At 33.5% G+C, this 16,942-nt stretch overlaps 1 protein-coding gene across 1 annotated transcript; it reads right to left on the bottom strand.

The window, feature by feature from the left end:
- Positions 1 to 9,422: 9,422 nt before the first annotated feature.
- Positions 9,423 to 15,638, bottom strand: LOC140873237 (uncharacterized). Its single transcript, XM_073276292.1, has 11 exons — positions 15,495 to 15,638; positions 15,282 to 15,350; positions 14,324 to 14,419; positions 14,166 to 14,241; positions 13,977 to 14,075; positions 13,812 to 13,891; positions 13,590 to 13,697; positions 13,367 to 13,504; positions 12,420 to 12,525; positions 11,661 to 11,872; positions 9,423 to 9,833 (listed from the first exon to the last, which is right to left on the bottom strand). The coding sequence occupies exons 1-11, from the start codon at positions 15,549 to 15,551 to the stop codon at positions 9,765 to 9,767; spliced, it is 1,110 nt and encodes a 369-aa protein (XP_073132393.1). The 5' UTR covers positions 15,552 to 15,638; the 3' UTR covers positions 9,423 to 9,764.
- Between the last annotated feature and the right edge of the window lie 1,304 nt (positions 15,639 to 16,942).

Raw genomic sequence — 16,942 nt, 5'->3', positions numbered from 1 at the left:
CCCATCAATACCCTGTCCCGTCACAATCAAATCACTTCGTTCAAAAATATTTTTCTTTTCTTTTTCCTTCCTTGACTCGGCATTAAAATACTTAGCATGCAATAAAAAAAACGCCTTTTTTTATAACCTTTTTGCTCGACCCAAGGCCAAGCCTTAAAAACACATGTATGCATATATATGAATGAATACTCAACACATAAATGTGGGTAATAGGTGAGTGAGTGGCTTCCCCTAGGTGCTAACACAACCTTAACTCAAATTCTCACATTCAAGGAAACAACCTGAGCAATCGCACCGAAACCCTCTTAACTCTATCATCCCTTGGCCAAATTCAACACCGCTCAAACCGACACTCTCCAAACACTACAAACTAACCATATGACCAATTTTCAACCTCATTTGACAGCCTAAGCAACTTGAACAAAAACCCATTCCGGACAGCCCAATTTTGCCCTCTAAAATTCTACACCGACACCTTAACTTCAAAAATTCATAACTTATTGAAATCTTAACCGAAACGAGCCCATTTTATACCAACGCGACCACAACATCATGCAATTGACCTAGGACCATCCCTAACCACGCCCAGACCTCATATGACGCCTCCCCTGCACCAAACTCAGTAGGCCCTGTTCAAGGAAAACCTCATCTTTCCACCCTTCTACTTGGAGGAAACAGCACCAAGCCCTACTCCCTTACCCCCACCTACTTCCAAACCACCAAACACACTCAAAAACCAGCTCTTAGGACTTAGCACAAGCACCTTGGCAGCCCTCAATCACACCCAACTCCACAATTTAAAAACATCAATTTTATGCACCAAAATGCCTTAAACTCATGAACAACCAATGCAACCAATTGCCAAACAATAAAATACACTTATATACTTCAATCACAGCCCTAACATCATGAAAATTTCGAAATTTAGGCATGCTTCACTTCTGAAAATTTTCAAGTGTGCCAAAATGCATCAAAACCCATCAATTTTCTCATCACAATGCATCATACAACTCATAGTCATAAACATAAATGAGATTTTTGAAATTTAGCATAACCCTAGGCTGAAAGATATTCAAATAACCGTACCCTAGCTTGAAATTCTTGATAGGCTCGAAATATTTCAAGAAACATAGAAATATGCATAGGTAGCTTGCTTGGATTGCCCAAGAAAATGAATATACTTGCCTTGATCTTTTCTACCCAATAAATTCGAAAATGAGAGGGAAGGGCTGGAAATCTTTGATGAACTTCAAGAAAAATCTCTCTTGGTGGCTTCCCGGCGACGGCGGCGGCGGCTGGAGCTCAAAGTGGTGATCGACCGATTGGATGGAATAAAATTTTTACTAATCCGGGTTTAATAAAATTTTAAAATTTGAAATATTAACGAATAATCTCAAGAAAAGGATAAAAGCGGTCTTTAACACCCGAAAAAATTCAAAATCAAACTCTCTGTCTAAACCTTCATTTTTCCCATCCAAAATTCTAAAAATTAAAGTCTTGGAAATTTACCGCCGAAATCCACCATCGTCGCTTGCCGGAACCGGAACCTACTTACTCAAGTATCTTACAATAAATAATTTAATAAATTGAGCAACTCTAACTTTAAAATAAAACTAAGCAATTAAAATCATAATTATTAAAAAAAAGAATTTTAGGCACTATCTTAGGAATTAAAATCAACACTTTAAATATTTTGATGGCACTACAATAAATGGAATATTTAAATAATAGCAGAGCGATTAAAATAATTTAAACAACTAGACGAACGTTTAAAATTAATTTAAATAAATAAACAAGCAGTATAAAAACCTTTAAAATGATTTGTACAGATAAAAGAATTTAACTAAATAAGCTAGACATTTAAAATCATTTAAATGAATAAACTAAACAATTAATTAAAATCATTTAAATAAGCAAGCTTATACCTTTAAAATATTTAAAATAAATAAGTTGCACAATAAAATCATTTGAATAAATAAATGATATTCTATTAACACATAATTCAAATAAAAAATTTAAATCAATTAAACTTAAAAATAATAACCATAATATTTATTTAATTTAATATATGTGAATTAGTAGATTGGATTTTAGGTACTACAATTCATTCCCCCCTTAAATGAAATTTCGTCCTCGAAATTCAGGATTTACTAACTAGGTCCAGATACATTAGACCCGGTTGGCACTAACTTTTCTTACCGAGCACCCACATGAGTTGACGCTAAATATTTACGATGTACACTCTGATACTTATTAGTGTCTGTATCATCAAGAATCGAACTAATTCTTACTGCAATACATATTCACAATTCTTATTTGTTCCCAAATGATTGCTTCCTAAGAGAGATTTCAAATCACTGCTCCCATGTGACTTTAAAAGTTTTAATTTGTCACCTAAAGTCCTAAAATATCTTATACTTGCCTTGGTTCGATAACCTTAAATCCTGGATCGCAAATTCTAAGCATTAAAGTTCTGTATATCCAATAAAGAATTTATGTCGATCTTTACTATAAATTAGAAGATTTATAACCACGAAACTATGTTTAATGTCTATTCATCAGTTAAACTTAACTCATATAATCCAAAACTTGAACTCTTGAGAAATCCACAAGTTCCCAGAATACTTAGCAACTAAACACTAAACTTTTCTAAATAGAATAACTAAGGGACTATACAATTCTACCTCGTTAGACCTCGAAATAAGATATGAATCTGACCCATATTTCCCCAACATCGATACAGGAAACCCATCATGTATCACTAACAACTCTGTGTCAGCTCGAATGATAAAACAAATTACCTATCTCCTCAACAATTGCATAAGGACTGACAAATCGAGTTAATTTTCTTATATACCCAAGTCAATAGTACTACCAAACAATGATACCTTCAAAAATAACCTAACAACCATTTTGAAATTCTAAAGGTCTACGCCACTTATTAGCAATGATTTGCTTAATGCTCTTGGACTATGCTCAATCCCTTATTAGTTACTACTTCTCACAACGCCTCTATGGATGATTAAAATTCTCTTAAGCAACGATTCTAATTCAGCTAACCTTTAAGTGGAACAAATGACTATCCTCAACTTAGGATTGATTGACCAATTTCTCTAAATAAATCTAAATTAATCCTTGATAAGAAAATATAACCATATAATCCATTGTTGCTCAGCTTCAAGATGTTATCCAATAATATAAAAAATCCAAATAGGCAACTACACAGATCTCAATTATCCATTCACCAATTTATACTTTCGTCTCTTAGGCATTCTTGATTCTACCAAAAGTTTAATTATTAGTTAAAATCTTCCAACGGATTAATCCACATTTTCTATCCCAGACGTAACGACTAGGAGATCCATATTTACACCTCAAGTCAAATTATACCACGAGTTATTATCCACTTATTGGATTAGATAGCCTCTAAGTACCAAACAATTCTTACATATCTCGTGAAGACATTTCTCAAATCCCTAGTTCAATTCGACAGCAAGTTCGAAAATCCAAAATTCCCAAATTATTATATCTACAACCTGAATTTATATTTCAAGAACTTAGTACCCAATTAGGCACCTTGAAGAGTTTGTAACCCGATCGTATATGCTTACTCAGTATTCCTCTAGTACCTTAGTATTTCACCGGTAAATAAATCTACAGCTTATCCGATAAACCGCTTGAATATTCTATTCGTCATTTTGTTCCCATAGTTGGTGCAATAGTCCTACCAGTTGACATTCACAAAACCTTAGAATTCTAATATAAAGTATCCAAAAGTCTCTAGGGACAACTCTATTTTCTATCTCGCAACTGTCCACCCATTCAGCTTTTTAATGCAATAAGATTAAGCAAATGTTAGTTTACTCAACCGATTTTTCTCAACTTTCTAGATAAATAAGAGTTACTAAAGTAGTGCGGAAAATGGTTCTCACTAAGCTAGGTGACAGTAGTGAAAATATGATGTGATGCAGTAGTGTAAATGTGCACAGAGTTGTTTTTGGATGTTCGGAGCTTAATCTCCTACGTCACCCCTTCTTTCTCATGGGAAGGATACACTAGAAGACTTTGGCTATTACAACGTCTTATAATACGTGATCCAAGTTTGGACTTATCACTGCCTAAAATGGAACTCTTAAATTTACACTGATAAGATTCTAAGTTCTTATCAAACTTCTTCGGTTGATGATGATGAATGGATGGCTAAGCTTTTGAAAGCTTAGAATCTCAAATCCTTGGAGTAGTCGATGTTCTTCAAATAATGTCTTGGATTTGAGTAACAATTGAATAGATCATTAAAGATCAGATATTCTTCTGTTTGAGCGAAGGGTTGAATGAGCAGTAAAGTATTGATACAATTTCGAGTGCTCAGATGCTTTGATAGTTTGATGGCCGTGTGTACTCTCTTCTTTTCTTCTTTGTTTGGCTCTAGTATTTATATCTCAATCTTCAACGTCTTTATCCTTTGTGTCAACGGTAAGAAACATCTTTTCGAACAGATATGCCAGATAATATTTCTCGTTATGTGGAGTAAGATCTGTTCATCTTCAAAATATCTGTACTCGAAGCTCTTTTAATGTCCATTCAATATGTCTTCATAATAAAGGCTATTAATGGTCTTTCGAGCTTTGTCAGACGGCTCCTTAATTGCTCTGTCCTTTCGCATTTAAGTTGTCTTGTCAAAGATCCATTACTAGGTATTTGTGACTTTATGAAGTCGGTAGATATCCTTGAGACTTGTATTCCAGTTGACATTTATTCTGATAGCTAAGATCGGTTGAAGTCTGAGAACCAGCTCATATACATAATGGAGTCGGCTGATATGTGAAAGTCGGTTGATATCCAAGAGTTCAGCTGATGTCTGTAAGCAGTCAATATCTTCCAATCGGTTGACATGATAAGATCGGTTGATATCTTCCGATAGATGTTTTTCCTGTTTTACATACAAATTGCGGTCAAACTATAATAATGATATATTGTTTTGTTATCACCAAAATTCAGGATTCAACACAGAAATTTATATCATAACTATTAATCTCATAAATAAAATACATAAAACCATTAAAATTATTTAACACAATATTTAAACATCCCAAAACTTAGTTTTGAACATTAAATCTCATGCAACATAAATAGCATGAAATCCTTTAAACATAACTTTTAAATCATTAATACATCACATTAAATCATTTAACTAAACATAAATTTTAATTCATAAATTAATAAAATTAAATCATTTAAAACTTATTCAAAATCCTTTTAATACTCGTTATTGGATTTATGAATTTTCCGAGCGTTACACCCATAGTATCTCAATTGTTGTTAAATCCAGAACAGTTATCATAACTATTAATCTCATAAATAAAATACATAAAACCATTAAAATTATTTAACACAATATTTAAACATCCCAAAACTTAGTTTTGAACATTAAATCTCATGCAACATAAATAGCATGAAATCCTTTAAACATAACTTTTAAATCATTAATATATCACATTAAATCATTTAACTAAACATAAATTTTAATTCATAAATTAATAAAATTAAATCATTTAAAACTTATTCAAAATCCTTTTAATACTCGTTATTGGATTTATGAATTTTCCGAGCGTTACACCCATAGTATCTCAATTGTTGTTAAATCCAGAACAGTTGAGCACAGCAACTCCCTGCAGTAATTTGAGTTCATCAACCAATCTTTCATCGTCATTTGGGTCCATAATGGCTATGTAGCGCCGTTAGGATTGAATATTGTGTGTAGAGGGAGGTGAATACACCACTTGACTTTTCTTCGAATTTGTAGAGTGTTAAGCCGTGATGACAACTTAGCTGCTCGCTTCTCTATTGACGGTCGATGTCAATTAACCAACAAACGATATGTGCGAAAAAGGTCAACTGACAATTGAACACTAATGCAAAGACTCGATTGAAATAGTAATGTGACGTCCTCTTTCTTACTTTAAAATAACTTAAAAATAAATAATAGTGTTTAAAAATAATAATAATAATATGTTGCTGACTAAATTTTTTTTTATTTTAAAGTAAGAAAGAGGACGTCGTAACTTGGTATCAGAGCATGGTCCCGGGGATTTGCGCCACTCTCACCACGCCAAACTCGTTCAGATTCACCGCAAGTTTGTAAGTTTTTCAAGTTAAAGTTTATTTATTTTGAGGTTATTATGCTAAAGAGGTTTGAGGTAAAAGAAAGTTCATGTTTTTTTATGTAAGATATTTAAATGTGTATTGAGGTAAAGAAATAGTATATTTATGTTGTAAAAGATTATTTAGATTTCTTTGAGGTTAAATTATTTTTTGAAGTTATTATTATTATTTAAAAGTTTGAGGGTAAAGAAAGGGCATGTTTTATGAGTGAAAAATATTTTCTTTCAAGATTATAAAGAATTTTAAAGGTTTACTGTATACACCACAACAGTGGTCGTGCATAGAGGTATACTATTTTTTAGAGTTTGTATATAAGACTTGCAACGAGATTTTATTGAGAGAAACGAATACTTGTATAAGCTTTATGACCATTGCAGATCGATGCCTATAAATAGACTTCTGAGCTCCACGTAGCAGGCTAGTGCAGACTGATAATGCAAAGACTCGATTGAAATAGTAATGACACGATAGATGTTTCTAGAGCTCGGAGATGAATACTCACTCTTACGTCACCCCTTCTTCCTCTTGGAATAATTCATCAGAATATTTGAGTAATATAAGAAATATGTAACACCCCGATTCAGCAAGAACTTAACACTACCTCAACTGAAACTCTTAATATGCAGCACAATACAATCATAACCCTCGACTGGTTTTATGAATACAAAGTAAGAACTTGTATAAATAAGCACGAAATGATCCTTAATGATCATATATGAATCTTGAATGAGTGTGCTTTTTGAGTTGTATAAACTTGAGATTTTTGTAAGATGGACTGAAATCTTGATGGCACAAATAGCTTAGAATGTGTGAGTGTTGGAGAGGGCTCTTCAAATGATTTTCAAGTCTATTTATAGACATCGATCTACAATGGTCATAAAGCTTATACAAGTATTCGTTCCTCTCAATAAAATCTCGTTGTCTTGAGTTGTAAGTCTTGGAGACAAACTCTGAAAATAGTACACCTCTATGCACGACCACTGTTGTGGTGTCTACAGTGTTTTGTCTTTTTTCATAAATGGTAACAATTCAAATCTGAAGAACTCTGATAATTTAGGAAATATTCATTTATTGAAACTGACATTCTTGAATATTCTTGATAAGTGTCAGGCATCCTAAACTTCAGTTGAGCACCCTCGATTGGTCGAGATAGTCTTCCAGTTATGGTTCAGTCAAGGTGCTGAGTTTAGTCGTCATCGTCACTCTTCAAATTTTTGGATATATTCAGTCTTGAATCTTCCGATAACTTCAGTCGTGCAATCTAGTATAAATATCCAGTTAAGCTTAGGACTGTTTTTTGAATTTGACTGATTGGTCCAGTTGAGTAACTCAGTTCAGTTGTCCGTCCAACTTCGTTCAGTTGAGTTGCTTAATTTAGTCTTTAATTTTGCCTTTAAGTATTTTGTTTAACACCAAAACTTGATAATTGAGTCTCCAACAAGCACAATCAGAGGGTCGAGTTACGTGTGGGGACTCATGATCAGAGGAACAAAGCACTCAGATCGGAGGTGTGATCAATCAAGACCTACACCACGGTAGGAAAAACTCCAACCAAGGCCGCCAGAGGAAACTCTAGGAGAGAAAACTTACGTTTGGTAAGAATATTTTATAATTTCTCATATAATGTTTAGTTTGTTATTTTTTTTATTTTTAATTTTTTCATATTGTTTCTTAAAAATTTGGTAAATAAAAATATTTTTATAGAAAATAATTCAAAATTTAAAAAAATACAAGTGTTGGTGATAATTGGGTATTTGGGTAAGATATGGATATCCGATCCTCATATGGGTATGACTTATAAGGATGTGAGTGAAATTTGAATATCCGACGGGAACGAGGATGTGTATGGGGTGCACACAATAAATGTGAATGAAGACGTAGGCATAAAATCCTACCCGAACCCAACTCATTCTCATCTCTAAACATAAGTTAACAATATTACAAATCAAATACATTTTTTATGCTTAAGCTTAAATTTAAAGTTCGTAATGTCTAATGTTTGGCATCAACACTTCGTGCTCTTTCGAATTTTGGTCACACATATCAAGTAAATGGAAATTATATTTTAAAAATTGATGTTTATGAGAAGTTTATAAATTTCAAAAGGATAAGTCTTCATATTAAGTAAATGGAAATTATATTTTAAAAATTGATGTTTATGAGAAGTTTATAAAATTAAAAGGATAAGTCTTCATATTAAGTAAATGGAAATTATATTTTAAAAATTGATGTTAATGAGAAGTTTATAAAATTAAAAAAGATAAATCTTTTATGAGAATGTCTCATAAATTTTTATACGTGAGACGGATGAATCTTAATCATATTTACAATAAAAAATAAAATTTTTGGTATAAAAATATTATTTTCTATTGTAAATACGATCAAGATTCATCCGTATAAAAATATTATTTTTTTATAGATAACCCAATTAGAAGATTCATCCCACAAAATTTAACCATGTGACCGTCTCGTATGATTTTTTGTGTTTAAGAAATTATCTTTTTCCCATTCTAGTTTTCTATTTTATTTCGTTTCTATACTCTTTCCCCAAAACAAATGGAGATATCATCGAGAGTAAAAGATTTATTCCTTCGTGATGGTTATTTCAGTGGATTGGAACATACTCTAGATCGAAATCGTGGTACCTAAACTTTGATAGTTTTTTAACTTCTCATAAATCTCAATTTAAAATGTATGTTGATTAAACTCAAGAAAACACAATGATCCACAGACCATACACGGATCAAACACACAAGAAGCTTATCCAAGCTCACCTAGCCCGAATGAATTTATACTGATCCTAGCTATGGATTCGATGAGCCTTTAACCACCATGCTACCTCAGTTACAATGTACATCACAAGTAAACCAAAAGGCAGAGATTCAAGCAAGAAATGCAGAAATTTCCATTGCATGCCATTTAAACCGCAGATTCACATACTCTAGATCGAAATCGTGGTACCTAAACTTTGATAGTTTTTAAACTTCTCATAAATCTCAATTTAAAATGTATGTTGATTAAACTCAAGAAAACACAATGATCCACAGACCATACACGGATCAAACACACAAGAAGCTTATCCAAGCTCACCTAGCCCGAATGAATTTATACTGATCCTATATGGATTCGATGAGCCTTTAACCACCATGCTACCTCAGTTACAATGTACATCACAAGTAAATCAAAAGGCAGAGATTCAAGCAAGAAATGCAGAAATTTCCATTGCATGCCATTTAAACCGCAGATTCACACACATCTCATTGATACAAGGCGCGGAAGGCTTATTGATAGTTATGAAACCAAAAGTCCAAAACTGATACAAGATATGTTTATTCAAAGACTATGTCCAGAATCACACACTACTAGCAACTCGTTTGTATCCACCAGTTGAAGATTTGTGCTATATTCATTTTCTAAGCTGATACGGCCACTAAAAATCAATGCAACAAAAAGTCCAACCGCTGGAGCGGCAATGAGCTTCTCAGAATAAAAATACATGAAATCGGACATCATAGGTAGAATAATTGATCAACGATTCTTTAGCAACACTTTTCATCGCTCCACATCTTAAATTGAAGAGAATGAATTGCTGAGGTCGAAAATTAGTCGAGCTTGACATTAGCATACAGGAGGGTGTCCTTGGTGAGTGGCATGTTCATAAGAAAATGGATCTGCACCAAAACGAAACAACTTGATCAGATGATGATGGTTTGTACTTGTTCGTTCTAAAATTAGAAACAAAAGATAACATAAGCTCTAATTCAACTATGGCTTCTCCAGTTTACAAAGCAGAGGTCTACAGTCTAAAGCTGTTGTGCCACTGAAAAACTGTAGAACCAAACCTGGTTGACCCCAAAAGTTCCTCTGCTCCAACCACTCATAACCAGATTTGTGGGGAATGGAAATAAAAAGTTTAACATTTCAAAAACAGTCACTAAAATTTATCCACAGCATCAATAAACCCACCGCAATGCGTGGTCCTACATTTATCCACCAGGACAACCTCTCTCCCATTCATGCATTACCGCAATATTTCTCAAATCAAATATTACACTTTTCACAGACTTGAACCAAATCCTCAATTGTCTAGCGAACTTCAAACCAAACTTGGGGTCCAACACAGACACTCCATCTCAACCTTCTTAACTTACAGATTGTGGTCCCAATATTGGCTACCACAAGTTATGTTTAAATTTCAATGCTTCCAAATATAAAAGAAATAGCGAAATTTTATACAAGATATTATCCTTGTCACATGTTCATTCTGGATTGGCTGAAGACATTATAGAAACAAACGCAACAGAATTTGGAGGTAGATCAAATTCATTTTTTTTTCTTGAAAGCTTTCAACTGGAGACCATAGTTTTTTATCCAGATTAATTAAATATAAGATTGCCCTCTTGAGGCAGTGTATACACCCTATGGGTTTCAACAAACCAAACCGGCTCGTGAGCTTATCAAGCCGGCTTGAAAAATATTTGATACATATTCGAAATTGTTGAATTCGAGCCGAACTCAAACCTAAATTGTTTTGTTCTATGATCAAATATTCGAAATTGTTGAATTCGAGCCGAACTCAAACCTAAATTGTTTTGTTCTATGGTTCGCGAGCTTTAATATTTTATTGATATAGCATAATTATATATTAAATGAATATCTTTTCAGACATTATTTGCAAGTAGCTTGTGAACATGTTCGAATATTTCAAGCCGAACTCCAACTAGAACATTCATTCAAACAGAATTCAAGCCAAAAATATTGAAATTTTCGAGTTTCGAATGGAACTCGAACTCGGATATATTTGGTTCGTTTACATCCCTGTATAGTACTTAGGTACTCAAATGAATGCCCAATTAGTACAGTTGATGCCCATCAATTTGCTATTGTTGTTAGCGTAATATTATCAAATTAGTTGATGCAAAAAATATTTGGATGATAGAAAACAATGTGAACTAAACTAGGACAAGGACTTGAATTGCTATCGTTTCACAACCTCTTTCACAAGTAATTAAATCAACTTCTCATTTTTAGCTATCTATCCATGTTCATTCAACTAGCACATTTTCCCAGAAATTGGAATTTCAAACTTATTTTAAGTTATTATAAGGTTTAAAGTACAAGCCTTCTGGACATGCTCTGGCAACCATGCCAAATGAAATAGCGATCACAAGTTTAATGCATATTCCTCTTTCCACTATCACCTATTTCCTAGATATTTCTGCATGTAATATACACAGATATGAACTAACAGACTTCCGATAACCAACCGAAAATTTATCAAGAAGTCACTGGGCCCATGGCATGGACACCAAGCATGAGTGTAGGTGTCATTGTGTCAATATCTAGCTTTGAATCTCTACGTAACCAGCTCGTGCAGACACCAACTAAATCACACAAAATACACATTCAATATTTCCACTAGCGTTGAATCATGTTCAAGTTAACAGTTAAATAGTACATAAGGGATGAAGCAAGCTCGTTATCATAAAGAAATTTACCCCCAACATAGTAGCAATGAGAAGTATTATTCCTGTTATCCAAGCCAACGTCTTCCTAACAAAGGCCACTTCTGCGACTTTGATGGGATCGGCTGAGGCTTTTGTTTCCTCCAACCAACGGGCAGATGCTCGAGATGCTACTTTCACATGGAAAATAGTTTCCAACTCTGAGGTAGTGGGTCCGCCCTGGACAATGACTCCACAAATTTGGCCTGATATACAATCACTATTTAGTTTCCAAGCTTGAAAATGAAAAGAAATCAAATATGCAAATTTTAAGATTTTATATGCCAGCATCATCTGCAAACAGAGAACCATTCTTCAGCGAGATATATTTGGATTTAGCTAGAAAAAATATTCACATTTCAACAGTAGAGTTGTTGCCCAGTCATATAAGCATCAGAAATCTTGATTTGTATTTATATTCATTAAGATGAGGTATTATTGATAAATATAAATGTATGATTGAAGATTAAGGCATCTTTCCGGTCACTTTTTTTAAAATTAGAATGAAAAATCCAGACTTCCACTAATACATTTTGTCACCCGATTAATAATGAAATATAAATGGACTTTCTTAGAGATGTTTGTCTAGATTTGACCACAAGATGCGGTTGATTAGAAAATGAAATCAACAGAATAAATTCATTGATGAACCGATCAATATGTATTAACTCTTCAAAAGCATTAAAAACAGAAAAGATAGAACTTCGTGAACTTATATATAAAGTAACTTCACTGTATGAATACGCAATAAACCTTGATAAGCTGCCTGTAAGGAATCAAATATCTTAGAAATAGAAGTAATAAACACTTCCAATCCATGTTGAGCAGTGATTTCTCCACCATAATGATCTTGTAAAGCCTGTAACAATCGAATAGACTGATAATCATAAAACTAAACCAAACACTCTAGGCCAAAATATGTAAGGCCAACCAGATGCTAATTAACATAACCCATAAAGTTATTCATCACTGAACTTTCAATACCTAATTTTCATTTCATCGGTAATGGAGCAATTTGCGTCACCAAAATTATTTCAACATTGAAACTTTCAATAGCTTTTTATTAATTTAATATATTTATATTATAGAGTAAATATATATATATATATATAGAGGAATTTTCAGCTGCCCAACCATTTTTCCCCACTTGGTTCGCGACCACTAAAACCCGGTAGTGGGTTTTAGTGATGCGAAAAAAAAAAAACAAAAACCACTAAAACCCACTACCGGGTTTTAGTGGTAGCGGACCAAGTGGGGAAACATGGTTGGGCAGCTGAAAATTTCTATATATATATATATATATATATATAATTTTGATATGCTGCCCACGTCCGTGCCCACCATTGAGGTGAGGATATGATGAATTGTACATCCAATAGTTGAATGACAATTATGACACATCAACGGTTGGCACGATGGGTGGGCATCATATCAAACTCTATATATATATATGTATGTATGTATGTATGCATATATATATATATATATATATATATATATATATAAAGCATCCAAAAGACAAATAGTATTTAGGAATCTTATGTTTTATAGTTTTTGGCAGCACATACATGGGTAAAAAGTAACTTCATTTCCAGACCCAGTAAATGGTTTTAAGACAATATGAAACTAAATCCTAATTTAACAGTTTTAAGACTTGTGATAATTCCAACGGTAAAATGAACGCAAGAAATTCTAAAGACCTTTATTCCAACAAATTTCCCAATGATTAGCTCTGATGGACTCTGCTCTCTTTTTGACAGCACTTCGTGTAGCTCCATTGCCCTTCTGATATTATAAATGAGGGAAAAAAGACTTGTCATGAATTCTCGATCAGCACTCTGCCAGATTCAAATTAGAGACTTCAGAAAATATTTCACGAACAAATAATCCAGAGTGACTTCGAAATTACTGAATTGGCAGTACCTCTGACATATGAAGTCTCAAAGAGGCCTCGTTAGCCAAGGGGACAGCAAACTCCCCATTCAATGGTCCAGATGCATCTTCAACATATGATCCACCCAACCAAGAAGCCTATGTGTAAAGAACACTTTCAAATAAGATACGACACACACAAAAACACACACACACACACACACACACACACACACACATATATATATATATATAGAGAGAGAGATGACTAACAAAATCAGCTAGATCTTTATCTGAACATTCAGTATCGCTTGATATTTCATTCAAGGAGACCAATGATGCTTCATCTTCGCCTGAGCACATATATGAAGATGACAATCAATAATTTCAGACTAGGTGATGACTCTGAGACATTTACCATTCGCAAAGGTCAGTTACCTGGAAGCTGAATGTCCACCCTTCGTTCATCACCCACAACCTTGATCCTAAGAGCACCACTAAATGCAGAGTTGTCTGAGTTCAAAATAAGTTGAGTGCCTGTACACATAAATCCGTGAATAATTTACGACCAAAAAAAAAAAACAATCGAGGTAGCAAATTGATGTTGGTCTAGTTTGAACAACATACCTTCGGCTCCTGAAACTTCAAGCATCAATACAGCACGAGGCCTATTAAACGGGTTGGGCCTAAGCACCTCATTCAACTGCAGAACAGAAATCAAGATGAAAATGCAAGTCATAGCAGATATAACAGAGTTACTTCATACTGATTGTCTTCTGTTATACCTTTGATGAGCTAGCAACAGCAAGGACAGAATGAGGTGAAAAGCCAAGCAACACAGATGTGGCAGCACCAACTTCAGAGGGTGTGAATGTGGTTGTCTGCATGACTACCAAAAATTATGAGCTTTCTTTCCAGATAGCAAACATCATTGTAGCATTGCCTTGATTTTTCGCACTAGCAATGATGATGATGATGATGATGATCATAATAATAATAATAATAATAATAATAAATAAGTTTTTCACACTAGGTATTAGGGAGCATACACCTCCAAAAACTATCTTGATCTTTACGTCCAAATTATTCTTAGTAAAGCAAAAAAGAGACAAGATCAGAAAAGAAGGATGATTAACAAGAAACTACATTTTGAAAACTAGAGCCTATTCTTTTGAAAATTGCATCCAAAAAAAAAAATTGAAAATGCCAAAGTCTTAAGCTCAATCAAAAGAAAATGTTTAAAAGCTAAATCCAAGAGGTTTAATCATATCATATATTTTAAAAGCTAAACTTCGAGCTTAATAAGCTTTCAAAAGAAAATGTTTAAAACCTAAATCCAAGAGGTTTAATCATATCATATATTTAAAAAGCTAAATTTCGAGCTTGATAAGCTTCAGTATAGTCAATCTTGGATGTGTGTATCAATTCGAATCACAATATCTAAAAGACAAAGGGTTTTGCAGGAATTAAAAAAACAAAAGTTTACAACCCTTGTTTTCCAATCAAGTGAACCGGCATCAATCAAGATAAAATGGAGTCTTGCAATCGTGTATGATCCTAGTGTGTAGGATCGACTATGACCAAGTTCAATCATCAACCTCAACTAGCAAACTTCTTCTTTCAATCCTCATTACTCTCCATCACAAACATGAATACCTCTCAATACTTTTTTAAAGAGCAAAATATTCAATTGTAACTTTAAAATGAGAACAGCAACTTCAAAAATTAAAACAAATTCATCACCTGATCGGGCGAATGGCGAAGATAACCCCGAGTTGGGCTGTCGAGGAAAAGAACATCCGCAAAACTAACCTGTGAAAATCAATTAAAAACTAAAACTATCATCAATCCCGATATTCACGAAAGTAAGAGCTAAACCACAAATTTCTTCATAAAATATCGAGAAAAGTCCAAAAAAAATTAACACGCCACATAAACGTGCAACAGCTAGAAAACCTGGATGATAGAGATAACCAATAAGATGGGGAAAGCATAAACTCTGTATGGATCCATTGCTGCAAATGCTACAGATTCGAGAAGAAGATCGGGAATATATGAAGATGAAGACGAATGCGAATATCGCCGATGATAAATAAGCAATTAAATATATAGGTCTAGTATTGTTTTTAATTCACTAAAAGGAACTGTTGGAATTTTAATTGGTATCAATTAAGGGTAATTTGGTCTTTTTTTAAAAAAAAAAAAATTATGTCCAACTCTCATTTTCCCTTCCTCCTTCCCTTCCCTCTCTCCTCACCAAAATTCGAACCTGGCACTCCTCTCCTCCTATATTTTAACCACTAAACCACCAATATTTTTGATAATAATACTACACTATAAAATATACAAACAATGGTTTGGGTCGACCCAGGGTTGGTCGACCAAGCCCAAGCCTTGGTCGACCGCTTTCCCAAGGCGGTCGACCGCTTGGGCAGTGAACCGAGCCCAAGTCTTGGTCGATCGCTTGGGCAGGAAAGGCGATCAACCGCTTGGTGAATTTAACAAAAAAAAAAAAAAAGATGAGGGAAAATGAGGAAGGGAGAGGAGGCAGAAAAGAATATAGAAAAAAAAAAAAACAAAGACGTGAAAGAAAAAGGAGAAGGAGAGATAAAACATTTAAAGCAGGGGTAATATAGTCTTTTCAATCAGAGGTCTATTTATTGAATTAAAAACAAGACCAGGTCTATATCCCTTATTTTCCCTTGGTTTTGTCTATGCTATGTTTTTTGGGATTTGATATGATCTCATTTCAAATAAAATTATATTTAAAAAAAAAATTGTTAGAGAAACTAGGGCTTTTTCAAAACACAAAAAATGTTGCTTTTTAAGTGTTTCTTTAATTTATTTATATTATAACCTACAAACCTCCAAAAAAATTTGTGTCCATCAAAATCAAAATTTTCTTATCAGCTCATCAAAAGTTTTTAAGGAAAAACAAGGTAAAAATTTGACAACATGTTCCATACTTCCATTTTTTTTTTCTTCATTCATTTTAATTGTTTTATTGTTTTCGGGTTATTGACATGAATTTATAGACAATTATTTTTTCTACTCATATGTTTGTTTTATGATTGAAATTGCTTGTGAATAACAAAAAAATTCAGTTTGTCGTTAACCCAAATTATTATGGGCAATTTGTTCAAAAATCCTCAAATGCAAACATGTTTTGCTTTGGGGTCCCTAGTCATAAAATGTGGTACAAAACAATACAAGATGTGGTACAAAATCATACAAGATGTGGTACAAATTAACAAAAAATGTGGTACAAAAAAATGGCTAGAGAGTGCAGAGCAAAACATGTTTGCATTGGAGATTTTTGAGCAATTTTGTAACGACCCACTGTATCAAGACGGGTCTTTTCAACGTGCTTATGTCCTCACTCACACGCACCCTGAGAAACTTTC

This window comes from Henckelia pumila, unplaced genomic scaffold (assembly GCF_033568475.1).
Source record: "Henckelia pumila isolate YLH828 unplaced genomic scaffold, ASM3356847v2 CTG_525:::fragment_3, whole genome shotgun sequence".
NCBI classification, from domain to species: domain Eukaryota; kingdom Viridiplantae; phylum Streptophyta; class Magnoliopsida; order Lamiales; family Gesneriaceae; genus Henckelia; species Henckelia pumila.
The sequence above is the reverse complement of the archived record's forward strand: the minus strand, read 5'-3'. Positions and strand labels throughout refer to the sequence as shown.

Coding starts and splice junctions, on each gene's coding strand:
- LOC140873237 (XM_073276292.1), bottom strand. CDS start 15,551: ATGGATCCATACAGAGTTTATGCTTTCCCCATCTTATTGGTTATCTCT. Junction 15,351..15,494: donor TGGTTATCTCTATCATCCAG/GTTTTCTAGCTG, acceptor TGATTTTCACAG/GTTAGTTTTGCGGATGTTCT. Junction 14,242..14,323: donor CTGTTGCTAGCTCATCAAAG/GTATAACAGAAG, acceptor TCTGTTCTGCAG/TTGAATGAGGTGCTTAGGCC.